Source organism: Lacerta agilis, chromosome 5 (assembly GCF_009819535.1).
Source record: "Lacerta agilis isolate rLacAgi1 chromosome 5, rLacAgi1.pri, whole genome shotgun sequence".
Lineage (NCBI taxonomy): Eukaryota > Metazoa > Chordata > Lepidosauria > Squamata > Lacertidae > Lacerta > Lacerta agilis.
The window spans coordinates 39,691,044-39,718,968 of NC_046316.1; the positions used below are offsets into that span (position 1 = coordinate 39,691,044).

Consider the following 27,925-nt stretch of genomic DNA (forward strand, 5'->3'; position numbering starts at 1 on the left):
CAGCATCTTTGCTCATGGACCTTGTTGCTATCAGATTTTTATTCCACCCGTCCTTCCAAAAGAGCCCAGTAACGTCATTGACGAGAATGAAATTATACTATGTGATGCTGTTATGCATCTTGTTACTTAGTTGTTAATGCTGATAGTACCTTAGGATAGCTCACTTCTATTTGCCAATTTCCATGACAAATTATTTGAAATTCACTTATCACCCGAGCAGGCTAGAAAATGGTTATCACTACCTAAGAAAGCCAAATTTATGTTGGACCTGGATCCGGTATTAATCCACTTAAAAATTATGAACTTGAGCCAAATGCAATCATTCATAGTGTGAGCAATTCTTTTCAAAGGTGACTTGAACAGCAATACTGGTGTGTGTGTGTGTGTGTGTGTGTGTGTGTGTGTGTCCAGGGTCACATTGAGCCTAGTGAAAGCCATGGCTTATGTCTAGTCATTCTAAAATTACATTATCCATCCATTACATATGCTGGATGCTGTAAGACCTGTGTGTTAGGGGAGGAGAGTTTGAATTAATACAAAAAGTGATTCAGTTATTTCTCATGGGCAAAACTCATTAACCATAATTATTTGAGTCTATGTACTGAGGTTTTCATTCCACCAAGCTTTTTTGAAAAACTGGAGGAAAGTTAATACTTGCTATCAATGGTATCTCAAGTAGAATAGCTCCCCTATTATTGTAGCTACCATTTATGAAAAGGCTATTTATCCCTAAAGCCACACTCTCAGGTGTCACCTGAGAAATGGCGATTGTAAGTCCAAAACTTAGTTTAAATCCATACACAAAATACAAAATTGGAAAAAAAGGAAATTGAAATGTCAGGGCGACTGGACCTTGCAGATAAAATGCAGCGTATTAGCACTGAAAGTTGAAGATTAGAGTGTGGGGGGGGGGGGAAACACCTTTAGTATTCTGTCTCCTTTTTATACTTCTGAGGCAAGTTCTCTCCTTTGTGTATGTGGCATAATTTATAGTGTGGCAGAATCCAGTTGGGAAGTGAAGAATGCTTTGCTTGTAAAATTCCATATCCATGGGGTTGGACTGTATGTCACTGCCGCCAGTGAAAAAAGCAAAAGCAAAAGTGATCTAGTATTAATTTCCCCCCCATAGAATACTTGGGATCAGGAAAGAACTGTTGGTTTTTGCTCTGGCCACAACAAAATAAGAACCACAAGATTGCCTTGCTGGAGCAGATCTACTGCACAACTACACTTAAAAATAATGTTGGAAAACATTCAGAAAAAAATTCTTCCTATCAAGAGTACAGTCATACCTCGAGTTGCATACGCTCCATGTTGCGTATGTTCGACTTACGGGCCTCCACGACCCGGAAGTCCTCCCAGGAGCGTGTGGGACGCGCGGGTGCGCAGAAGGGTTCTGCGCACTTCGCGCATGCGAAGAAGTGCAAAACACGCAAATTTCTGGGTTTTTCACCCCCGGGGCATTCGTGTTAAGCATGCCTGTGTTACATAGCGCGATCTGGAACGGATCATGTGCGTAACATGGGGTACCACTGTACTAACTTTGCTTGTGACTTTTCTGTCAGTGGTGGATATAGCAACAGGGAAGTAATACTTCCTCTTTCCCCCTGATCCTTGGAGCGCTCCTGGAATTAAGAGATCAGGAGAACTATAGTTCTTGCCTCACACTGAAGGCAAGTATTACAAGTTGCTGAGGTTGCACTTTGGAAAGTTTGCATTCTGTCTCCAGCAGGTACCTGTGTTGAAGTTGACAAATAGGACATAAAGGTGATGCTCAACCTTTGTGTGTTCTAGCATTGACTACTCAGAAGTGTAGTCTCTTAACATGGTGGTTCTGTTTACTTATCATGGCTAATAACTAGGTACAGATAATTCGCCGTGAATTTGCCCAGTTCTTTTTGAAAAGAGAAGAAAACTCCCTGTTGATTCTATGCTGTCCCCTCTCAGAGAACGAGAAAGAAAATGTGTCTTTTCAGTGATGCTGATCCTGCTGTAAATTTAACAGCTTATCCTGTTTTTAGTGGTTGGTTTTATCTGCTGCAATTGTCTTTTGCTGTTGTTTGTTTTGTGTTGTGATACACTGTTGTTGAGTTTTTAAGTTATGTAAGCAGCCCCTGGCATTGTGTGCATGTGGGATACAAATTTACAAAAAAAGCCCCAAAACTTTAAACCTGCAACTTTTCTTAAAAAAGAATGTAAACATAGGGAAACTCGAATAACTTTCGAAAGTAGCTTAGGATATGGCACGGGACTTTGATGTTCAAAGGTTAGAAAAATTCAAAAATCCCATTGGCCATGCAGAAGCACATCAGATCTTTGGATTCCAGTCTTAGCCTTTATGATAACAGGGATCTAACTGAAGAAAGCATTGTAATACATTAACTGACTTTTGTATGCTTCTTCCATTAGCTTGCTGTGAGTTTTGACACTTGCCTAGTTTCCCGCTATTTCCTTTATTTATACAGCCACCGCGTAACAAGAGTTCTCTGGGTGGCATTCCCTTCTCTCCCTCTGAAGCATCTGACATCCCTTCTGGTGGTCTGGGGATGCTCATAAATAGGGTGGGCTGTGGCATGGGGTTTTAGAAAGAAGGGGTCACCTTCCATGAGCAGAGCCAACCCCCTTCTAAGCCATTACACTAGTGGGATTCTAAGCCATTACACTAGTGGTTTTACAATTACAAAAATCAGTATTCTTTGGTTGATGAGAGCCCAAAATACTCTACAGCTGATTACCATAATGAATTACTGTAAATAACTGTTAATTCAAACTAACAAGAAGACTTCTTATTTTCTTAGAGAAAATATTTTAAAATAATTCTTTATTTCTGAAGAGAGTGAAATATTAAAACTATTGTTAAGGTTATAAAGGTTGTTGATGATAAAAAAAAGAAGTACATTGACAAGTTTTAAAAAGTTAGTTTTTTCTGGTTTTCCTCATAATTGCCCAATATTTTCTGAGTTCAGTTACTGGGAATAACACACATGTTAGCAACTTATACATTTTCAGTGGTTACCAACATTTAAAATGCTGCAACAGATTTGAAAGTACATAATACCATCATTACTTTAAAAGCAGGCACAGTGAAATGAAACAATTTGAAAGACCAATAATATATACAAAATGGCTGTACATAATGGCACAAATCAAGTACAACTGTTAGGTTTGAATTTTTGTTCCCAAAAGCTCTCCCCTTTCCTATTTTTTATTTTTTTTTAGGAAGCTCAAGATTTCTTCATTTGCATACATGATATTTTCCATAAATTAACAACTTCCCAGGAGCTTAAAACACATTCTACACTAAAATCCACACAAAATATGGCTCAGCCAATGGTTGGTCCTTATTCTGTTAGAATGGAATTTCAAAAAGCAATCGGCCTATGAGAAACCAACATTAATGGTAGCCCAGAGCAATTATAAATACTCTTCACAAATACTTCTGTTTTCCTATTTCCTTGACAAAGAGTACAAACCTAAGATACTAAGGTACACGGCTTACATTAGGCCAATATTTTTTAAAGGCTTGTGAATGCCAGTGCAATGACAGAGTGGGCTGTTCCTCTTATTAGTCCCAATGCAACTTCTTAACTGTAGTTTTAAGATTAAGATTTCAGAAGCCAGCAGGAATGATTTTTTTTACATTTTTTAAAAAAACGGCTGCAATAATATGTTGTCACTTAGCAATACACCTGTGCTTTGGAATACAGTTTGGGTTCATAAGCTGTGACCTTACGTAGAGCTATCAATCTTGCTCTGAAAATGAGAACTATTGCACTATGTTAGATGCTCTGATGTTGAGTGGTGTTAAAACACTGTGTACATCTTTAGGGAAAATAAATTTTACAAGCTCAGTCTTTGGAGGTATCCTTTCTCTTGTTCACTGGACAATTCCAGAATCCACAGAGGTTTGCTTCCGAGTAGTCTTTGGAGGAGGCGGAGGAGGAGTTTTACTTGGTAATGGAGGTGGCAATTGCTGGAAGACAAATTTGGAACAAAACAGCTTATTGAGGAACCAATTCTATAGCAACTGGTCAATTCAGATGTAATTTCTGTGCAAGATTTCTGTGATGTGCAAGATAAAGAGGTGTACTCATTAAATTCCGTTCCAACTTTGCTCTTATGAACAGTGTTTTGCTGCTTGATGTTAAGTCTAGTGTTTAATACTGACACTAACTGGCTTCACAGGATTTATTAACTAACTTTGTTTCAGAATGGACGGCTAACTTCTGACTTTATTGGTCTTTATTAACCATCTTAGCCCTAAGCATTATCGAGTTGAGAGACCGATGCTGGAATACTTTCTCTTCCCTTCTTTTATGACCAGTTTCAGGCCTGCTCTTTGAGAAATGTCTTTTTTTTTTTTGCTGTACGAAAAGGGTGGACTAGCCATCTACTTGCCACCATATATTAATTAAAGCTTACTAAATGTTAAAATATTTAGCTTCTGTGAATGGCATTATGCTTTGAGCTCTAGGAAATGACAGGAGCCGCCAGTTGGCTTGATCAAATTAAAGACAGGAGCATAGATTAGACCTGTGATAAATTACTTACTCCCATAAGGATCAAGCTATGTGGCCGATGACAAAAATCTATACTGCCAGGATAATGTCAAGCTATTGCAGAATTGCGCACGTGCTGCTTTCAGGTTGATTTTTCAACAGCTTCATTAAGAATGCAGCCCATGTTGCTTCTTTGCTGGAAGGCTGTAGTGATACTGCAGCATCATATCTAGGAGTTATCTTTCATGCAATCTTAGCCCATCAACTGAACATAAACTCTCCCTTTACATTTTACTGCCTGACATCTTAATACCACTTTTACTACTTCACCCCCTTCCTTTTTTATGTTTTCTCCCCCTCTTTTGCATTTCACTTTTCATATGGTAAATCCATTCAACGCTTTTCTCATATTGCTAGCAGGCCTGCTTCTAAACAGAAAGTTATAAAAAATGTTATCCATGCTACACAATCTCAGTGACTATCTCAGGGATGAATCCAGACACATAAGAGTAGACACACTGAAGTCTACTCTTCAATCTCACTGATTTCAGTAGGTCTGCTCTAAGCATGACTAAGTCTGCCTTCAACCCACAATGTTTGCAAAGTTTCTTCATAGGCTTGGTACAAAATGTTTGCAGTGGCTGGAAAAATCTTACTGTACCTACTTTTGTCTTGATCTTCATTTTGTCTTTTAAATTCTGAATTCAATATACAAACATTTATAGATCTTTTAATAACAATTCACTAATTATCAGTGCCTTCACTCCCATTTAGTGGATTAAAAGAGTACCTGGAAAGGGAAAATATTAGAGGAGGGGATGTCGTCAGTACTGGGGAATGTTCTTTCTATACAATGTATTTCAGACCATTTCCCAGGACTGAGGAGGGTCTGGCAGACCACTGTGTATGTATTGGAGCCCTGCTGAACTGCAGACCATGAACTTATTAATGCTTCAGCAAAACCTTTGTGAAATGTATCCTGGTCATAGGAACCCAATCATTCTGATAAAGAAATTCTATTTATCAAAAATGTGAATTTTGTAAAAAAATAAATAAATCAATTTTTAATGAAAGAATCACTATGATACTATCATAGTAAACCAGGTCCCTTGTGGACCCCATCATGTCATCACACAATTCTATCTACTTATCTCGGTCAGAGAAACCTTAAGATTATGAGTTCAATAAATGTACTCACAAATGAAGTGGGGGGGGGGGAGAGACAAGGCATAAAATGGCTATTACCTTTCAGGCCAATAGCAAATTACATGCAGAGCCTAGAGAATAGATACATCTGCTAGAGGAGGGCCAGGATGATGATGATGATGATGATTATTATTATTATTTAAAAAAGGTATCTCCCTAGATGCATCTGATAATTTACTAGTATTTACCTGCATTCTCTGCAAGTCCAGTTTTATTTTCTGTGCTCTAAGTCTAAATCTGAACTGGGTCTGGTTATTGCTCATGGTATTTTATTGGCGTGATAAAAGACCGCATCAAAAAAGCATTACGTACACCTCAAGCATCTGTACAAATGGTCACAACGTTGTTTTACCATGAAATTCTAGTGCATAGTGCAATACAGAAACCCAGAGGTGAATGTCTTCTTTAGTCTAATAGTTTCCTGGGACAAGGTATGTGTGGAGTGTGGAGTGTGGAGTGGGAATAAACAGCACAAGGGTTCAGGACACAAAGGGATCCTAGACACAATTTTGACAGAAAGCTACATGTGCTTCATTCCATGCTAACCAATGGGTACAAATGTAGCAAGCTTGTTGTTTTAAGCCAGAAAGGGTCAAAAACACATCGTTAAAAAGAGACCCTAATAAGTAGCTCCACACTTATTGCCTTTGTTTGTTGGCATCCCTGAAACTGAGAGTAAAAAACAACATACATTTGAAGACTAAAGTAATGGATGGTAGGCTATTTTGCTATATATTTGTTTTCATTTCTAAAAGCCTATTGTATACTATGAATGATACTCTGGTTTTGCTCAGTTCATTTAAAATTAAATTGACAAAAGGGCTGTTTAGAATCTCAAGAACAGTATCACAGGTGCCAAAACCAAATTTTGCTTAACTTTGCATTAATTAAATGTTTGCGTTTATGTTTCAGTAGTTTCTAGGGTGCTTTTCAGGTTTTAAGAGATTGCTTTCTCTCTAAAATAATAAGAGCGTGCCAATTCAAATTAAACCCTGTTCTAGGCAGACTTCCCTCAGTCACGTGTACCTCAGGGGAAATGGGAACCTCATGTAAAATGCACATCTGCAACATATAAGCAATCTGTCCCTTCCATTTCAAGTACCAAATTGTTCTCATTTGTTTGGTTTCCTTCTGTATTAAAAGAATCAATTGTGCTTTAAAATGTCTTGTTTCTCTTCATAGTCTTGGCGGAACACAGCACAATAGTTAAGGGGGAAATGTAAAATATAAAAGCAATAATGATTTCTCTCCTTCAGAATAACCCATGGATTAAAATAGAATTTGAATTGTGCATTGAAACACTGTGGATGTTTCCTTCCACGCTATTAGCCCACCAAAATTCTCTCTAAGTGATCAAAAGTTTATTCAAGAGTTACATAATTAATACAGATCATAAAATTATTGTAGAATTGTAGAGTTGGAAGGGACTTTGAAGGTTGATAGTGGTGACCGCCCTGTGGAACACCCTCCCATCAGATGTCAAAGATATAAACAACTACCTGACGTTCAGAAGACATCTGAAGGCAGCCCTGTTTAGGGAAGTTTTTAATGTCTGATGTTTTAATGTGTTTTTAATCTTTTGTTGGAAGTTGCTCAGAGTGGCTGGGGAAACCCAGTCAGATGGGCGAGGAATAAATAAATAAATAATTTATTATCTTCTAGTGCAGCCTCTGCATTTGCCAGGGAACCAAGGGCAACTCAGAGACCGTCCTTCCTGTCCCCCAGGACTCCTACATAGGAAGGGGAAGACCAAACTGGCCTCATATATCTGCCAAAACAGCAGTAGCTGCAGGGAGCTTGCATCCTTCCCCCTGCTGTGAGAAAGAACTAATGCCTTTTCCCTTTCCTCCCGCCAAATACTTTTTCCTTTTGTGCCATGTCTTTTAGATTATAAAATGGAGGGCAGGGATCGACTTAGTACTGATTGTTGCAAACCTCTCTTGGGTCCTTTCTCGGCTGAACAGCAGGGTAAAATTACTTATAAGTATCTAAAATGAAACTGCATGCAGGCAAATCGGTCCAATGTAATTTCTTCACAATAGTAACACAGTATCTGCAAATAATGGAAAAGCAATAGCAGGCACATTTTCATGATCTAGATCATAAAAATCTTTGAATTATATCTTTGAATTAAAGGAAGAGCTTCCAAAGCTTTGTTATATGAAATCTGCCTGTTAGAAAGTCTCATGAAAGCAACTTACTGCTGCTTCAATGAAATAATTATGCCACAGTGTTCATTAACCTGCTTTTAAAGAGGGCTGTTCCAGGAAAGTTCACCCTTCTGTGGACATCAGGTTTGCTCCCTGAACATTATCCCCATCTCCTTACCTGGAGACATATCAGCCTAAAGTCTAGAAATTTGCAAAGCTTTTAATGTTTTTTTTTTTTTTTTGTAAAAGAGGGAATGGTATCTCTCTGCAGGATCAAAATCATATTGTGCAGACATCTTAGAATCAACAGGCAGGCCCTATTCATACAGCTCTAGAATACAATTATTTAATTAACTTACCCTCCAATTGATCAGTTGGTGTGTGAAATAGGTTAAATCCAGACTTGAACTCAGCGGACTTTCACTTGTGTTGGAGGAACGAGCCAAGGAGTTTATTTTTCCCAATTCCTCCTTCCTCCTTTAGCCCGCTTGTGTCCCCTGAAAAACTGCTCTGTAGGGTTTGGAGTGGCATGAGAGGCTGCACGGGAATCAGCAGAGAGAAAAAGAAACCCACCTTGTCCCACCACTTCTAACAGGGAGTCTCTACTGCCATCCAGATGGAGCCCTTCCATTCATGAATAGAACACATTGGGTTGAGGACCATGGTTGTTGTGCCCATCAGAGTTATGGTGCAATGTTGGACAGGATTAGTAAGACTATTTTTCTCAATTCCTTATTCCCCATGCAGCTCCCCATGCCACCTGAAAAGTAGCTCTGGGGGGTTGGGAAACTTTCTGGAGCACCATGAAAGAAAGTGTGGAGGCTTCAGGGGGGAAAAGGATTCAGCAATGATAGCTTCCTTCAATGAGGAGCCTCCACTGGATCTTAGTACCTTCCATGGATGGAAGGAGTCTTTTCATTTGCAGACATGTAGCACCGCAATGAAATTGAATATTCTGGGTAATGTACTGGATAGTTAAGATCTGCCTTGAATTTGGAGAAGTAACAGTATTCACAGAATACCAAAAGGATGGGTACACGTGACTATAACTTTTCCAGCTTGCAGTACACAGATGCATATATCCGTTCTCCCATAATGTTTGCTATGAGCAGATTTCTCTTGATACGGCATAAAGCATTAGAATCGGAGGAAAGCTCTTTTTCTTGCCTGTATTAGTTCTCTTATCACGCATTGGGCATTGCTTCCGCTCTATGGCACATTCATCATCAAGCTTTGTATCTACTTTTGGATTGATGGGAATCAAGCCATTATTTGTGTGCTTAGTAAGCGTTAGAGCCAATGTTACAAATTTAAGTGCTCCATTGTCTATTTTCTTTCTCTTCTTGATTTTGAATGCTAACTATGCAGCTGATTTTATATGCAACGATGTGTGTGAGGCTATGAAAGAACAGGGGGCGGGGGGGAAGCCTTTATGTAGCAGATCTTCACCAGAAACGAAAGGTCCTATTTTATGCTCAGATTTCCTAATAAATATATTAGGAAAACCTTTCAAAAAAGAGATTTTATAATACTATGTTAGATAAGATTGTGTGTGTGCATGCATATGTGCATATCTAGCAGTAGATGTTTTGAAATGAAAATGGGTAGGGCAATAATAATAAAAAAATTGTGTGAATAAATCATCATAATAAAACAATTTTTCCTCAATGCATTCAAAATTGGCTAAAATGAAATTCTAATATAATGGGCTACAATTGCAATTCAAATACTTTGTGATATAGGCCCATTTTTTGCATAAGTATTTTTTGCGCCATCTTTAACTTCAATGACACTGCGTTTCCTACTTCATTTTAATACAGAGAGCTCTCTACTTTGCATTCCATATCAGTGTTTAAGGTGAATAAAATGAGGTTAGCTAATAATTTCAGTGGGTTATCCCCATAGATACTCAGGGTGGGTAATTCGAAAGCAGCCAAGACTTCATTTGCCAAATCTAGCACTGATAGTTATGTGAGATGTGTCTATGTGTATGTATTTGTGGGAAGAAGAAGAAGAAGAGTTTGGATTTGATATCCCGCTTTTCACTACCCGAAGGAGTCTCAAAGCGGCTAACATTCTCCTTTCCCTTCCTCCCCCACAACAAACACTCTGTGAGGTGAGTGGGGCTGAGAGACTTCAGAGAAGTGTGACTAGCCCAAGGTCACCCAGCAGCTGCATGTGGAGGAGTGCAGAAACGAACCCGGTTCACCAGATTACGAGTCTGCCGCTCCTAACCACTACACCAAACTGGCTCAGCCCTAAACTCATTGGGCAAGTTACTGCCTCATAATCTTACTTTACATATTAATAGAAGAAGCTAACAATGAGTCCCACCCTCCTATAGGAGTACAATCCATGGGGGCGAAGGAGTACTGAAAGCAAAGAAAAATGGCTAAACATTGTCAAGCCACATGATTCCATTAGCATGCTGGTCTAATGCAAGGTGATCAATGCATGAATAAAGTTGCTCACTTGTAACTGGGGTTCTGAAGATGTCAGAGGAATATAGTTGTATGTGATATTTGACATACTTATGATAATTGCAGCCTCCTTGTACAATTGGCTGACTAACTAGAATTGTACACTATGATATGCTAGAAGATGAATAGAGGAAACACTGTTGAGAGTCAATTTAATTACATTAGGGACTCCAGTCAGCTTCCTATGCAGAAGGCAAACTAGCTCCTGCATACTAAAGCATAAGCTGGATAAAATGAAGGGGAGAAATCCACAACTAAAGGAAGTGGAACAGCTCAGAGCTGGAAACTGAGAGTTTCTCCTCAGGAGCTGTGCTATCACATCTTTCCTAATACCACTTTTGGCTCTCAAGAACATTAGTGTATCAATATTTTAAATATCTGATATGGGTTAAAAGTACGATTTAAACAGAAACCTACTAATTATATATATAGTATATATATATACTATTTTGAGACTTACTATTTAGATTGTGTTACAACTTGTTTGCTTAGGTCAAAGGTTGAAGAAATTTTGACCAATGTTTGCGAATGACTTTGATAGGATGTTAGAAACAGAAATCTAAGATTGTTAAACAATCATTTCTTTTCACCAGCAGCAACAATTTTTGCTCAAATGTTTCAGCAATCCATTACATAGAATGGCAAAATTGCTTGCCTTTAGGAAACTGGTGAATGAATGCCTGCAAAACAAACCTCATATATTAAACTTTTCTGAAATATACTTTATTTTCTCTCCTGAAATGAGATAGGAAAAACATAAAATCTAAGTTTCTGCTGGGACTCTCCTCTGTCTTTTTAACAGCCTCTATCAGGCTGTTTTACAATACTTTGTTTTTATGTATAGGTTTCACTACCCAATTAATCTGCGTTCACATACAAGTCACCTAGCATTCTCTCCTGCCAATGACAACATTTTCTGTGGCAGTTCACCGGGGATCAGAAAAAGGAAGGCCATGGTCCTGAAAACACCAGCTGCTTTCCTAATCTACAAGCCAGAAGCAGATGAAGGGACAAGTGGCTGTGGACTTTGGAGAGTGCAGATTAGCTGTTGATCTGACTCCATCCACCAGCTGTGGCCATTCTTGGTCAGGGACAGCCCGGCCCCAATGGTTCATGCATTGTTAACCTCATAACTTGACTATTGCAATACAATACACACTGTGTGGGATTGCTACTGGGTCTGGCCAAGAAGCTCCAGTTAGTGCAAAATACTGTGGGTGAGGACAGCCTGTAACCAGCACATAGCTGTAGCACTTAAAAGATTGCACTGGCTGCCTATATGCAGGCATATAGTCATTCACAACTTGGGGGCAGGACACCTTAAAGACCACCTGGTTCCTTATATCCTGGCCCATTCACTAAAGTCTCTTAGGGAGTCACAGTTTATGTCTCAGACAATGTATCACGTGCACCAGGAGACATGTGTTTAGTATTGTGAACGTGATTTTGTGGAACTCCCTCCCAGCTGAAATCGGACAGATGCCTTCCCTGTTGAACTTAAGACACCCTGTAAAGACCTTATTTAAAATGCCTGCTGAAATCAAATATGTTTTTATGGTTAATTTTAACTGATTTTTTAAATCCTATTTTTTGCAGTACACAGCTCAGAGACTATGGTGTTCAGTGGTGCATAAACTGTGGAGTTAAAATCCTCTCCTTTATGTGGACCTCCTAGTGGTGCAGCAATAAGACGGCTAGCACATTTGCAAAGCTAAATAGGATCCAGTATGGTTTCAAACTGGATAGGGGACTCTGCATTGCAAGGGTTTGGATTAGATGACCCTCAGGATCCCTTCCAATGCTACAATTCTATGATTCTGTTATCCTCCATGAAAATAATTACTGACCACAGAAGTACACATTATGTAGACTTGCTTTGAAGAAAGTCACTTCCAGTTATAAAACTTACTCTTTGAGGTACAGGTGGGGATGTGGCAGGGCTAAGAGATTCATGACTTTCCATGAGATTTCCATAATCTGCCATGCTGCCTTTCAGAGGCAATGGAGGAGGAATGTCTGCCATTTCCAAGCTATTCATGCCATTTAGTTCCAGATCTGAAAATAAACACACATCTCACAGTCATTGAAGTCAACCTTCAAATTCCCAGAAAATGTTGCATGCACATCTAATTGTTTTAAAAGCATAAAATTGTCAGCGGACTTTTTTTTTGCAGAAAGGTAAAGGACCTCTGACAGTTAAGTCCAGTCACAGATTACTCTGGGGTTGCAGTGCTCATATTGCTTTACAGGCCGAGGGAGCCATCGTTTGTCCACAGACAATTTTTTCGAGTCATGTGGCCAGCATGACTAAGCCGCTTCTGGCGCAATGGAACACTGAAACCAGAGCAGCACATGGAAACGCCGTAAACCTTCCCAGCAGAGTGGTACTTATTTATCTACTTGTACTTTTTGGGGGGGCATGGTTTCGAACTGCTAGGTTGACAGGAGCTGGGACGGAGCAACGGGCGCTCACCCCGTCGCTGGGATTTGAACCGCCGACCTTCTGATCGGCAAGCAGAAAGGCAACTCATTTTAAAATAATATGAAATAATGATTAATACAACAAAATTGAGTGCACAGGTGCACCCACTGACCTGATTTTTGGATTCACAAACCAGAAATAATGTGTTGTTTGAGAAATAAAAGGGCCATAAAGGTAAAGATAAAGGAACCCCTGGCCGCTAGGTCCAGTCACGAACAACTCTGGGGTTACGGCACTCATCTCGCTTTACTGGCCGAGGGAGCCGGCATACAGCTTCCGGGTCATGTGGCCAGCATGACTAAGCCACTTCTGGTGAACCAGAGCAGTGCACAGAAACACTATTTACCTTCCCACCAGAGGAAACACTATTTACCTTCCCACCTATTTATCTACTTGCACTGCATGCTTTGGAACTGCTAGGTTAGCAGGAGAAGGGACCAAGCAACGGGAGCTCACACCGTCGCGGGGATTCGAACCACTGACCTTCTGATTGGCAAGCCCTAGGCTCTGTAGTTTAACCCACAGCGCCACCCGCATCCTTAAAAAGGGCCATATAATCAAAAGAAGGGAGAGTCATTGTCACAGGACAATGCTAATCAGGGTTTCCAGTTGTCAACTGTTTCAGAACACCAGCATTTCAGAAAGTGACTTTTCTTGTGACTTGCCCATGCATATTATTAGCAGAAGCATCATTTCTGTTGTAGCTTATTGGGCATTTTCCTGTAACTATTGTTGAAAATTAAACAATGTTAAACATTTATTTTCCAAAGGTATACTACAATCTAATCAAACAAACCTTTATTTAACTCTTTCACACAATCTTTCAGGAATTAAATGCACACATCAGGCACATATATTTATTAAAATGTTAGGAAATTACTGTAATTAAAATGAGTAGTCATTCATTGTTTAAATAGCTTGAAATACTTACAAAGAGAACACAAAACAATATTTTCTGAAATTAACTACAAAATAAGCTGACACCTCAGTATCCTTAAAAAATTGATTGCATCACAGTACCCTTGTTATAAATCTGTGTGCCCACATTGAACACTTAATAAATTGGATTTTCCTATTACTTCTTGAAATAGTTCTGTAACTTTGAATCACCTCCAAAGTGCAAAATTCTGTCAGAGCAAGAGCAAAATTAGTAACAAATGATATTGTAAATAAAGTGGTACCTCGGGTTACATACTCCGCTAACCCAGAAATAACGTTTCAGGTTAAGAACTTTGCTTCAGGATAAGAACAGAAATTGTGCTCTGGTGGCACAGTGGCAGCGGGAGGTCCCATTAGCTAAACTGGTGCTTCAGGTTAAGAACAGTTTCAGGTTAAGAACGGAGCTCCGGAACGAATTAAGTACGTAACCAGAGGTACCACTGTATTGAGGAAGGTCCTTTACCATCACAAAACAGTTTGGAAGGATGTTTGCTGCTGTAGTGAATATGAACAGGCGGTTGTTCCATATTCTTTGTTACAGGGGACTTCTTGGAAGGCAGTAGTCAGTAAAAGATAATGGTTTAAGATACAGCATATACTAATTACTTTCTTTAATACTTGTAAAAGGACTTCATTCATTGTTCTGCACTATAGATTTTTACAGTAGCTGGAGGATTTTCCTATAGCCTTTGTACTATAAAAATATCATATAGCTAATGCAATAAGATGAATCATTAAACACTTATACAAAAAAATTCATACCCTTTTTGAAAATTATGTATAAAATAATCAGCCCGAGTGTGAAGCAATTGTAGCTGTTCATTTGTTCCGTAAAAACACACAGGCCCTGATCCTGATGTGGAACAGTAAGCTGAATAAATGCTGGTACGTGAGTTAATACCCTGGTTCCCTAAACAAGGAAAGGATCCTGCTAGCAACGGAGGGAGTATATAAGTTATAGCACATGGCTGAGCCTCCAAACCATTAACAAGAGGGTTGGGTCTGAAGACCTATACTCCATTGGCAGACTGCTGTGGCAAAATTAACTATGGTAAATAATATTCTAAGTAAATATTTGTATAGGATGTTTACCGGTATATAAAACTATATGCACTACATGGTGAAATTACTGGATCCTATAATAAATTTTCTCCTTGAACAGGCCACATAATTATTCTTCACTTAAGCCAAGTGTGGGGAATGTTGTAGCTCTCTAGATGATGGTGGGTTCCAGCTCCTATCACTGCTGACCATTGGCTATGGTGGCTAGAACTGATGTGAGCAGGACCATAACAATATATCCTACTCAGCCCTGATTAAAGCAACAGTAGAAAGGTGAAAGGAATCCTGATGGACAGTCTGATTTACTCTCTGGTTAACCTAATTAGCCAATTGATCATAAAACATTTCAGAGATAACAAGTTCCTGATATGACCTGGCTGGTTCAAGTACATCAGAAAAAAACAAAACAGTTTTGTAAATTACAGTCCTGGGGAGGGGTTATAGCAGTGTAAAAAAATAAGTTAATGTGATTAATCAGTTAAAGCAGACTTACTGGACTGTAAACTGAATGAAAGCTTGGTCCTTGGAGTGACTGGTGGAGGGATGGTTTGAGAAGGCGGTGATGGGGAAACAGAAAAACGTTTTTCACTCCCCATGATGTTAATAACTTGGCTCTTTGGTCTTTGTGGTCTCAATGGACTGATCTGCATTTGGTTAAAAAAAAAAAAAGCAAGCCAGACTCAATTTGAAGTATACCTTCCACACATACATCACACAGTCCAAGGATATATAATTTGTTCTTACAGCACAGCTGCTGGAAACAAAGGAGGAAACATTTCTTAGTGAGCCATTGACCTTGTGATAAATATGTGCTTAATGTAACAACACAGCAATAAGGAAAAAAACGGTTTTTGTCTCAATGCAGTATTCTTCTAAAATATATCCTTGGCTTGTTCTTTCTTAAACACAGATTTTTGTGGCCTTGAATGTACAGTCAATTTTTAAAAATGTACTTTTTAGGTGTTTCCAGGTTTTATCTAACAAAATGGCAGCTGGCTATTCCTATCATAGTTCCACCTTGTTATAACCTAAAAGAAAACTAAAAGATATACCACTTACACCACTAGGTTTTTGTTTTATATACACTAGATCAGTGTTTCCCAACCTTGGGCCTCCAGCTGTTTTTGGACTACAGCTCCCATCATCCCTATCTAGCAAGGCCAGTGGTCAGGGATGATGGGAGTTGTAGGCCAAAAACAGCTGGAGGCCCAAGGTTGGGAAACACTGCACTAGATTGTTTTCATGAGAATTCTGTGCTAGAAACATATTATTATATTTCTCAAAGCACAGCCAACTAAAGTGCAAAATACATTTGGTGGAAACATATATTACCATCATAAAACACACACATTTCTTTTTCTTCTTAAAATACTAATATTTCTAGTTGTTGAAGGGATTTCTTTAGTCTTACAGATACTGAACTAACTTCCTGTGCCCAGTGAACCATAAAACTCCTCAAAAGTAACTGCAGAGGGGTAATGATCCATACACAATAGAAATGTACTTAGAAGACTCTCGTGGCTTTCAAACCGCTGAATATTGTTGCAGATGATTTTGTGTTCTGTCACTTAAAGCCAAGTCACTTTGAGCAGGGAGAACTGTAAGAATGGACTTTTATGGTCTACAGCAGGGATTCTCAAACCTTCTACCCCAAGGGCACACTTTAAAGAGCTGAAAATTATTGAGGCCCACCAGTCACAAAATGGTAGCAAATGAAGACAGAGTTTAGTACAATCAGCTGGCAATTACTAACATCCTTTTCTACTGATCTCTAAACCATCTTTGGAAATTGCTAAATTCTTTGCTGCAGTTTTTTCCTTATGGCAATGAGTGCCATACCTTAGCTTTCCTCAAGCAATTTGTTCTACAGCTATTGACACCCAGGTTCCCCATTTTAGGCAGAATTTATGGATTCTGAGGATGTACCTCAAGAATAATTCTTCATTGATATTTTTTTCCTTCCGAGGCGCACATTTCTCAAAGAAATTTTACCGACTTGCTATTGCCTTCTCACATTCAACACGTGCCCTTTTCCTCACCTCTCAAACTGCTAGTTTATTTCATCCCTGCTCCCTGGCACCTTTACACTTCCTCCTGTAACACCTTTTCTTGCTTATCCCCTTCCTTTTAATTCCCAATGTTAACCTTCTCTCTCACTTTCTAGAGGAAGGAGACTTTCCTTCCCTCCTACTCACCTGAAATTCACTGTCTCTTGGCCACCTTTACTCAGGATACAAGGAACTGGTGGTGCTGGTATTGGCCCAACTAAAAGGTAAGGCTTGGGGTTGGGGCAGTAAAGTGAGAAGGCCATGGGCAGGCTGTAGCACTGTTCGAGAAACACTGCCTTAGAGGAAGTAATCTATTCTATTCCCTTGCCTACACAATTCAGCACATTTTCATGTGCTTAAGTCTCCATGCTTGCCTAGGTAGGTCTGCCTTGGTAAAGAAAAAATACAGGAAACTGCTGTTAGCAAAGGAATGTTGGAAAGTACCTTTCACTGCTCTAGGCATTTTCTAGCTCTATAAACAATCAAAATTGCTTTCTATTTCAGGACACAGGTTTTAAACCGTTTGTATAATTTTCATGGTTACTTATGTTAATTAATGTTGTTCTGCAAAGAGCACTTCCCCAGTTATATAGGAATCTCAGTGAATCCAGAATAAAAATACGATTTTTATTATTTTAGCCTAATTAAAAAAAATACAAGGGGCTAATAATACTACTTGTCCTTGAATCAATGAAATGTTCAGCCAATTACGCTGATGTTTGACACACACTTTCTCACAGTCTTGTTTTAATACTTTGAACTAGTCTGAGCATCAGCCTCTGGAATGAAGAATGAGAGGTCATGTCAAAGAAGTTGGTCTGCTATGTAGAAAGGATCTACACAACAAACCTAAAGAACTATTGTTGATAATTGTAAATACTGAAGCATTTAAATAGTCTTTGTAGAACAGATCAGAAGCATGCAAGAATGCTTTAATTACGAACAATTTTCTCTTCATAAAGTTTATATCTTTGTTTTTGATCCCCCAGTTAAATTACCATGGTGATTTACCAAGTGCATAGCTGAGAAAGCTTCCTTATTATGTATTTTAAGAACTGAGGACTTCTCTAAGATTAAATAAATTGATGACAATTCATTAAAAATACTGATGAAAAACTGGAAGGGTAGATTGTAACCACTGGCAGACTGTGTCTATAAATTTACTGTACGGCTGAGAGCTGCTGAGATGCAGAATGTTAGCATGTCAACGGGGCAGCCCAAGACATTTTGCTGCCTGATCCAAGGAAAAGATAACAGCTCTCTCATTCTATATGCAGAAGCTGACCAGACTGACAACTGCAGCCTGCAGCTTATTTCAACTCTAGTTATGGGATAGTGCCCTCCTAGTAATCTAGTTAAGAGATTGTAGGGCAGGGTGTGTGACCCACACACCACTATCTTTCGCCATCTCACTTCCATTTTCTGCCCCCCCCCACCTAAAATGGATGCTTCACCTTTTAACGTATCATTTATAGAAAGTAGTTTTCTTCCAAGTAAAACAATTTAATGAAAGCTGTGTTTTATCCCTATACTACTTGGCATTATATTATTGATGCCCCTAAAGACAGTGAGCATCTGTAAAAGTAGTTTGATTAATTAACCTTTTCCAGAGCATTTTCTTTCAGCTACATGTCAGAATAAATCTGCTACCTTTTAACTCCAAAGCATTTAAAGTTCGCCTGAACGTTATGTCACTTGCCAAACAGACTGCAAGTATTTGAAATGTGGAATTTACTCTCTTAAACTGGATACTGCTCCAGCAATAGTGTCAAGCACAATCATCATTTCCCTGCAATGTTTGTTGTGTTTAGGTGTGTTGAAGCTATTATAATTTTACACGTAGGCCAGTTATCATTACCGTTTCTGAAAGTATCACTGCTTCAGACTGTTGTAAAGAGATATCCGTCGATTTGAATTCCTTTTCAAATATTTCTTGGTGCTTGCTGTTTCTCTTTTCTTTCTTCTTCTCCTTCTTTTCTTTATCCGGATCATCCTTGTCCAACTTGTCTTGTGACCGAGAATGCATCTTCTTTGGTAAAAGAGGCTCAAGCACAAACCTGAAGGGTATAAACATTTACTGTACTAAGGCCATCACTATATCAGTACCAATCACCACATCTTTAGGTGCAGCAACAGTACCACCCCTTCATCAACCAATCAAACTTAATGATACTATAATGGGGGTGACAGAACAACTAATTCATTTGGGCTATTGATCAAAATTTACCGCAAACTATTATGGAACAGCCCTAACAATTCATGTAGTAGACTAACAGTGCAATTCTATAAACATCTACACAATAGGTAAGTGTCATTGTGTTAAATGAGACTTACTTCCAGTTAAGTATGTATAGGAAAGCAGCTTCGGCGCTCAATTCAAATTCACAATTCAATACACTTTATGAAGTGTAAAACACCTGTATGGATTTTTTTTAAAAATACACCTGTAGTTTATAACCTCTCGGGGCCAAAGTATATGTATATTATTTACACTGTTTGCTTTTCTTTTGGAGAAGCTAGAAGTTGTGGCATCTCTATCTGGAAAGTGATCCTGATTCATAGCAGGGGTGCATGGTAGAACCTCCCACCTACTGCTGTTTGCCACCAGAGTTGCTGTTACCTTCAGGAGCAAACAGCAGCTGGGTTTGGGGGAGTGCTTTCCAGCGGGAAACTGGCAAGGGCCCTTACACATTAGAAGAATGATCAGGGTCAGCTTTAAGCTCCCCCCACCCACCCCTCCCAAAGCTGGTAGTTTGGTTGGTAGAAACCTAAGTCTATGAAACTGTGCTTGTGTGAATGTTGAAGTAAAGAACAACTGAAAATATTTGTACAGCCACCGTATGTCTTTGTAAATGTATATCACATGTCAAAGGTAGCAGACATGTATACGATTGACCGATGCAGGGCATGATTGTCTCTCAAACATGCAGGCATATATGCAAAGACAACTGTCCCTTCTCCCTGCAAATGGCTATTGGTTGTTGTGTGACCAAAGGGAAAAGGGAGGGGCATGTGGAACGTAAAGGAGATATGCTGCTACGCAACCACTTTGGGTTCTGCACCACTTTTAAGTGCCCTCTCCAGTCACAAGGTATCTCAGCTTTTTGGAATGCCCTCTCACTGAGCTTCAAAGTGCAGCTACAAAGAATGATAGAACGCCTGACTTCATGTGTCAGAAACATTGACGCATTCCAAAGCTTTTTTTTTTTTTTTAAATTAACATTGCAATTAGCATTGTAAGTGTCAAGAACTGCAGGGATTCTTAATAAGTTTGAGACCAGTGTTCAGTCTCATAAACTTGCCTTGATGAAATCTTAACTTCAATACTTTAAGTAAATAGAAGAGAGTGGTAAATTCTCAGGCTAAGGAATTTTATTGCTAATATCGCAACACAAGATTAAAAAAAACACCCTACCTGAAAATTTTAATACAGTGGTACCCCGCAAGACGAATGCCTCGCACAACGAAAAACTCGCAAAACGAAAGGGTTTTGCGAGTTTTTAGTTGACTCGCGAGACGAATTCGTCTATGGCCGTGCTTCGCCAGACGAATTCATCTGGCGAGGTACCACTGTAAGCCGGCCCGGAGCCGCGCGACGCCGCGTTTTAAGGCTGCAGCAAGCGCTGCAGCTTTAAAACGCGGCGCCGCGCCGTAGCTAAAAAGGCTTACCTTTTGGCTCCGGTGGGGAGGGGTGTTTTCCGTGTCGTTTCCGTGTCATTTTGGATTGACTGCGCATGTCTGAGTCGATCCAAAATGGCAGACGTGACGCGGAAAACACCCCTCCCCACCGGAGCCAAAAGGTAAGCCTTTTTCGCTACGGCATAGCGCCGCGTTTTAAAGCTGCAGCGCTTGCTGCAGCTTTAAAACGCAGCGCCGTGCCGGTCAGGAGGGGCGCGGGCTTACCAGACATGCGCAGTGGACCCCAAGATGGTGACGCGTTCCGACTGCACCCCTCCCCACCGGAGCCAAGAGGTAAGCCCACGCCCCTCCCGACCGGCACGGCGCCGCGTTTTAAAGCTGCAGCGGGCGAACAGTTCGCTTGCTGCAGCCTTAAAACGCGGTGCCGCGCGGCTCCGGTGCCGGCCGGCGCCCCTTCCGACCGGCGCCCCCGAAGTTTTTCCCCATAGGAACGCATTAATTAAATTTTAATGCGTTCCTATGGGAAACGGTGCCTCGCAAGACGAAAAGTCTTGCGGAACGAATTAATTTCGTCTTGCGAGGCACCACTGTATATGGATCAAAAAGCCCAAAGAAAATGTGAAGCAGGCATATTTATGAATGTTAGGAGTATGAGCTAGTAGAGAAAATGCTACAGAGTATGCATGCAGTAGACCACACATACCCATCAGAGCCTGGTCTCGAAGGTGCGCTGTCAGATGAAATGGAGGAAACTGAAGCAACAGACAGTGGCCTTGAAGATGAAGGCATTGTGAATGATCTAACCATGGACCTTGGCCGACTACCTCGTCTGTCATCCACGCTTGAGGGCTACAGAAAGAGCAAATATCGTTCTTTTGTTGCCAGAACACTTCCAAATACATGAATGTAATAAAAGATGCACTTTTATTTAGGTGTCATTCATTTCAATCAGAATAATGAATACGTTTTTCTTGAGGAAAGGTATTTTGAAACAAAATTGTATTAATCAAGGCCACAGCAATTATAATGCTCTCATTCCTTCATATGTATATGTAGCCTTTTAATCAGAGTGGCTAGCCTGGTTCAGATGTTGCTGAACTACAACTCTCATCAACTACAGCCGGTGAGGCCAATGATCAGGGATGATGGGAATTGTAGTTCAGCAACATGTGAAGGGCCAAAAAGTTAGTCACGTCTGCTTTAAACAACTGAAATAGATATTTATTTATTTTATCTAGTTAATTTATATACCACTTTCTATTTCAACAAAACTCTCTAAGTGGTTTATATATTTCAACAAAAAGGAATCAATATAAGAAATACAATATGAATTCTACATTCAAAACAAAAAACCCTCCTCCTCCTACTAAATCCACAACTTTGCCCCCCATTCCCCTTACAATATGAAGATTTATCTCTTCCTCACCATCAGGCTCTCACCCTGTAGGGAGTCTGGTACACCACCAACACGCCCAATTCTTACTACCTCACAGGGAGAACCCCAGTCAATCCGGGAAAATAAATGAAAGCCATCGCCTTTACAGAAGCACACGTATTAGTACTGAGGCACACAAATCTAGTTTCACAGATGGAAGAAACAAGAAAGGCAGAATTTACAGTTCTGAATATTTATTCAAGGTTTGTTACCCATTAATAACTAATATATGCACAAAATAATTGAATTCTGCCAACAAAAATAGGAACCCCATGCTGTTTGATCACAGGTAGATTTTCCACCCTGTCAACTAGTAGGAGGCTGGTGCTGCACGAAGACAGACAGAAGTGATAAAACACTATACGTTCTGACAGAGCTGAGCTGCAGATCTGTGCGAGGCTGAGAAGATAATATCTGGATATAAGCATACCAGTCAAATACCAGAATATGTTAAAATGTTCTACCGAAACAAGTGACATATACACAGGGCTTATATCAACACCTCTCTTCTCACAGGGAGCACATTATCATCTAGGGCAGTAATTTTATCTGCTGTCTCGTGGCTTTTCCAATGTTTTCAAGTTGTAAGAGAGAGAGAGATTCCAACATAATGTAGGGCTGGCCCAGGACATTTTGCCACTTGAGGCAGCCTCCCGCCTCTTCCTTCCCTTCTCTCCACAGCTACCTGGAGATGGCCCGGGGGGAGGGGGTGAGAGAGAGAAAGGGAGCCCAGAGAGGAGCAGTCACTTCAGATGGCAGCTCGAGGCCTCACTGCTGGCTTTGCTCCCCCCCCCCCACACCTGTGGCAGCAAGCACTGCATTGCTCAGACCTGGATCTGCCACCTGAGGCAGCACTCCAAAGGTTTTTGTTGTTGTTCAGTCGTGCCCGACTCTTCGTGACCCCATGGACCAGAGCACGGCAGGCACGCCTATCTTTCATTGCCTCTCGCAGTTTGGCCAAACTCATGTTAGTAGCTTCAAGAACACTGTCCAACCATCTCATCCTCTGTCGTCCCCTTCTCCTTGTGCCCTCCATCTTTCCCAACATCAGGGTCTCCAAAGGTTATATAGGTTTTAATAAGATTAAACATTGTTGACTGCTCTACTCACTATGAATTATGCACAGTAATGAATTAAGCTCTATATTTAAAGAATACGTAATAGAAATGGGTTTCCAATTTTGATAAGCAGCCCACCCAGCATGGCTGATATCGCTATAAGGGAAGCTGTTTTTTGATTGTATAGTTTTGTTTTTGAAAATCAAGATGTGTGTAGCGAGACTTAAGCAATTTCTAATTGCATACTTGGACACAAATTATACCAATTGTGACGATAACGTATCTCTTAAATGACAGAAGGGTCTCATTATTTTGCCTAGCTTCAGTGTTCATACATGATTTGTGTGGTTAATAAAGCTTGAAAAATCTACTCCTCTGTGTGGGACCAAATACACAACATATGTCACAATGACAAAAGCAGAGAGAGCAATATTGAGCTTGTACACTCAAGATTTACAGTTATACATTTTCTGAGAAATTTTGGAGTGCATATATATTTGTTTCATCATAAAGTGTGGAAGGGGGAATAAATTACATGAGCACTTCTATGTTGTTGTTTTTTAGTGCATTATTATTCCACTTCAAATATGCAGCTATTCCAAATAAAACATCTAAGACCAATATAACGAGTTTTACTTTGTTAACACCCAAAGCATAAAACCAATAAAGCCATCCAAATAGGCCCGATGCAGATATAATGCTAACTCCCTGGAAATGATATTTCACAAATTTTATTCCTTGATACCTGCCTTTGACTTCAAAGGGCGGATGCTTCAAAAAGGTGTCAGATACCACCTGAGGATTTAATCTCATGTCAAAACTGTAAAAAAAAAAATGCATACTGTCTCGATTTTAAACCAAGCAGGTCTCTCACAGTGAACCTGGAAAGTATACTGGAAAATCTAATGTTTCTGGTTACCTCTTAGGGTTTATATTTGGTCACTCTTAAATACTTGAAAATGTTGTTATGTATACTAATCTTTTCACAGAATACTGAAATGTCTCCTGCAAGCACTCCTGACTTCAAACTATACTTCAACGAAGAAACTTCAAAGGAACATTCCAGCATGAAATTGCTTAACCATTATTTATTTATTTGGACCCAGCTGAAATTGGGGTTACCTATCTCACTACAGAATGTAATTGTCCATTTCTTAATGTTATGCTAGCTTCCCAGCAGACAAGTCTCCAAAGGGGACATGGATAAGGCAGTTGGAAGGTTGACATGCTCTTGCCCTGACCTCCCTGCAGGCTTCCTGTCTCCCTCCGATTAAGCAACAGTGATCCACCTGTTGGGAGACTAGCATAACAGCTTCACCCCACACTGTGAGCTGTTTCTGCTCTGAACTTACCCAGGGGAACCTGGGGTTCATCAGATGTCACTGGACAACAACTCCCAGCATTCCTGATGACTGTTCTTGCTGCCTGGGGCTGATAGGAGTTGGAGCCCAACAACATCAGCACAGAAATATGACAAATCTATTGCTTACTATTGGTCTTTTGGTCCCACTATGTATATATTTCTCTTTTGACCCCTTTAAATGTAAATATATAATATGTAAACATATAAAGATATACATACGCCTGACAATTAAAGACTTTATCAGACTAAAGACTGTCCTAACCCAGGAACATTTATGCCACAATAAATTGAAAAGATGTTAAGATTTTACGAGACTCTGTTGTTTTTGCTACAAAGGATTATCATGACATGGCTATCGCCAAATCTTTAATTGAGTTGTTTTAATACTCTCAAGATACTAGAATTTATATCCAATAAAGCTGAATGTTGGAAGATTCAGGAGAAACAAAATAAGTACTTCTTCACACAGTGCAGGAGTTAAACTATGGAATTTGTGGTTGTAGTAATAAGTTTTGACCAATCCACGGAGGGTAAAACTATCAACGGCTTCTTGTCATAAGGGCTGTGTATTGCCTACCTCAGAGGCAGTATGTACAAGTGGAAGGAAAGCAGTTGTCTTCATGCCCTACTTTCAGGTCTCCCATAATCATCTGTTTGGCCACTGGGTGAACAGGATGCTGGACTAAGTCTTTGATCTGATCCATTATGGCTCTTCTTATGTTAAGTACACCTGTGTGAGAGCCTGTTCACAACTTCTGTCTTACTTTTATGGATATTTTAATAAAACACTGAATTTCACTTGACTGTACCATTGATTTTGTCGTATTAAATAGAAATGGAACTGGGTTTAAAACAGAGCATCCTCTGAGAGGATCAAGACCTATTCTGCCTCAGAGCCCCTATGATAGTGCAGAATCTACAGGGAAACAAAAGTTTTAACATTATTTATATTTCCCATACATTCTAAAACCGATACTTTAAGAAAACTACTTACAAGACTCCTGACACCATACTGCTTTTCAACTTTTTCTTTCAGTTGCTTAAAACAGGCTTCCATCCTCTCATGAAATGGCCTAAGTGCTTCTGTGACTTTATCTCCATGAATTCGGATACCTTCTGTCAGGAATGGAATCTGAAGCAGAAAATTATATTTCCATTAATTTTCTGGTCTTGTGTGAAAAGAACAAAAAAGGAGCAAAACAGAAATTTCATCTTAACATATAAGGTGCTCTGGAATTGTAACACCTTTGACAACTATACAGGAACATGCACAATCTCAATTTTGCCTCCAGTGACTCTTGGGGAGAAAATGAGTTTGTGCAAGTCTGTGCAGTTGCTAATACGGTTAGTCAAAAACAAACAAACAAAAAAACAAAAAAACACCCCACAAACACCCTGATATTTACAGTTTGGGCATGTTCTTGTTCAGTTCTTTGTCTTTGAAAATAAATGGAGTCATCACATTTTGAGATGCACAGCTAAATTAATCAGGACGAATAAATATTCCATTTACATTATGCTCAAAAGAATACTAAGGCATACCACGCCTTAAATTAGCATGCTGATGAATGCCGACTCTCAAGCTACACTATTAATGTCAACTCCAACAGATTTCCAGAAAATAAATAGTAAAGAAACAAAGCCTGCTTCTGGTTAACAAATGCTATTTATAATTGAAAATAATCATTTATGTGCAGGGCTGCTGTCAAAAAATACCCATGCCAAGGTAAGATCGCATAAGTAGTTCATAGTGTGGAGATGTAACTGACCTTTAAAATGTTTTAAGAGTTATATTTCATTCCCAAAGCTATAGACCTCCTATTAGTCTCCTTTCCCTCAAACTTAAAAGTGGGTGGGGGTTGAAATATTTTACCAAGATACACAATTTTGGAATTTGGTATTCTCCACAGCAATCAAGCTAAGAGGCTGCTGCTTAATAATTCATAATTAAACCACAATACTGATTAAAAACAGATCCCCCCCAACATCGCTGAACATCCATCTAAATTAGAAGATTTTCAAGTATGGAAGACAATATAACTGAACTGCATTTAAAACAAATTCAAGGAATCTTGTCAGGATGAAATCCTGAATAAAATTTGTTTTCTTGACATTTAGCAGCACACAGCTGCTGCTTCTCTTGGCGCTTTTGAAGGAAAAGACCAAAGAAGCACAATATTTCAACTGTAGCCACGGGTATTTATAGCCCATATGGATTTGTCCTTGGCAGCGGGAAAAAATAAACATTAAAATTGCCACTTTGATTAGAACTAATGAAGCATATTTTTTGTTAATCACCAAAGAGCAACTTCCAGCTATCTTCCATATGGCAATTAAATACAGGGAACCACAGTTGTGTTATTTTTTGACCAGGGAAGGATAAACCACAAGAGAAGCTAGCTTTCCTAACGTATTTGCTACAGGGTCATTCCTGACTTTTACAGGTTAAAAATATATAAATGATGGAATGTGACATAAGTGATGCCGCCCACTTCAGAAAATTATCACGGAATATATCTGCTAAAGCAATATCAACATGTTGGAGGACTGGACAATCAGGAAAAGCGTTGCACTATTATCATTTACATTGAAAACCGCAAGATTTAGGACTTTGGGGCTGTTGTTTTGCTTATGTTACAGTGGAAAGATCCAGGTGCACTGGTCAGAAAAGGGCAACTGGTGGCCTCAGGGTCTAATTCAGCCCTGGAATAGATCCTGGTTCAAATAAACCAACTGAATGTAAACCTCAGCCAGGGTGTAGGCAAAGGATTGCTAACTCCCTAACTATCAGAAAACCCTTCCCATACTGTGGACGCTCTCTCTCAGTCACAGGCAAAAATACGAAGCTTATAATAAGGAGAGAACTCTGGCAACACCTCACATTGAGGAGGAGTAGAGGTTTGAAGAAAGCTTTCACCTTTTCTTCCTTGGTGACCACGAGATTGAATCAGTGGGGAGAGCCAGTGCTGTCAGTCCTTGACAGGCCCGGTCCATCCATGAGGCAGAGAGAAGCAGCTGCCTCAGGTGGAGGAAGCCATTGAGGTAGTGATGCCAAGGCAGCGCCACCATAAGCACTGCACTGCACTGGGCTTTTGCCATACCAGATAACAACATCTTTACTTGAAGTTCCTCCTGCTCAAATAGTTCGCCACGTGGAGAACGCTCCATGCAGTTGGTGCTGGAAATGGCCATTACTGCACTGCTTGGTTGATTAACTTCCCCTTGCTTTTGGGCAAAGCATGTGGATGGGAATCATGCGAAGGAATGTATTCATATCTTCAGGGTGGGGTGGGGTGGGGTGCCATGGCATTTCTTCACGTTTTTGTGAAGCCACCAATTAATTTAATTAGCAAATTAAACTAATTAAATGGCACTTTTTGCCTTCTGGAACAAATGAAATAATTTACAGAAAGGTTTAATTCTGGACACTCTGATGTGGCATTTAAAATTCATTGCTGTGTCTTCCTAGCTGCAGCAATATGAAGGGGGGGGGGAAGTTTGCTTCTATTAATCTGGTTGGTTTTTGTTTCTTGGTTTTAAGCAAGAAAACATGGAAATGCACAA

At 39.7% G+C, this 27,925-nt stretch overlaps 1 protein-coding gene across 1 annotated transcript in view; it reads right to left on the reverse strand.

Annotated features, from left to right (window-relative positions):
- Positions 1-2,804: 2,804 nt before the first annotated feature.
- Positions 2,805-27,925, reverse strand: part of DOCK1 (dedicator of cytokinesis 1) — a 355,108-nt gene continuing 329,987 nt past the window's right edge. Inside the window, exons 47-52 of the mRNA XM_033149416.1 lie at positions 25,356-25,493; positions 21,209-21,354; positions 18,725-18,923; positions 15,312-15,462; positions 12,245-12,390; positions 2,805-3,973 (exon numbers count right to left, since the gene is read on the reverse strand). Coding sequence (XP_033005307.1) covers positions 3,878-3,973; positions 12,245-12,390; positions 15,312-15,462; positions 18,725-18,923; positions 21,209-21,354; positions 25,356-25,493 — 876 coding nt within the window. The 3' untranslated portion in view covers positions 2,805-3,877. The remainder of the gene's footprint in view (positions 3,974-12,244; positions 12,391-15,311; positions 15,463-18,724; positions 18,924-21,208; positions 21,355-25,355; positions 25,494-27,925) is intronic.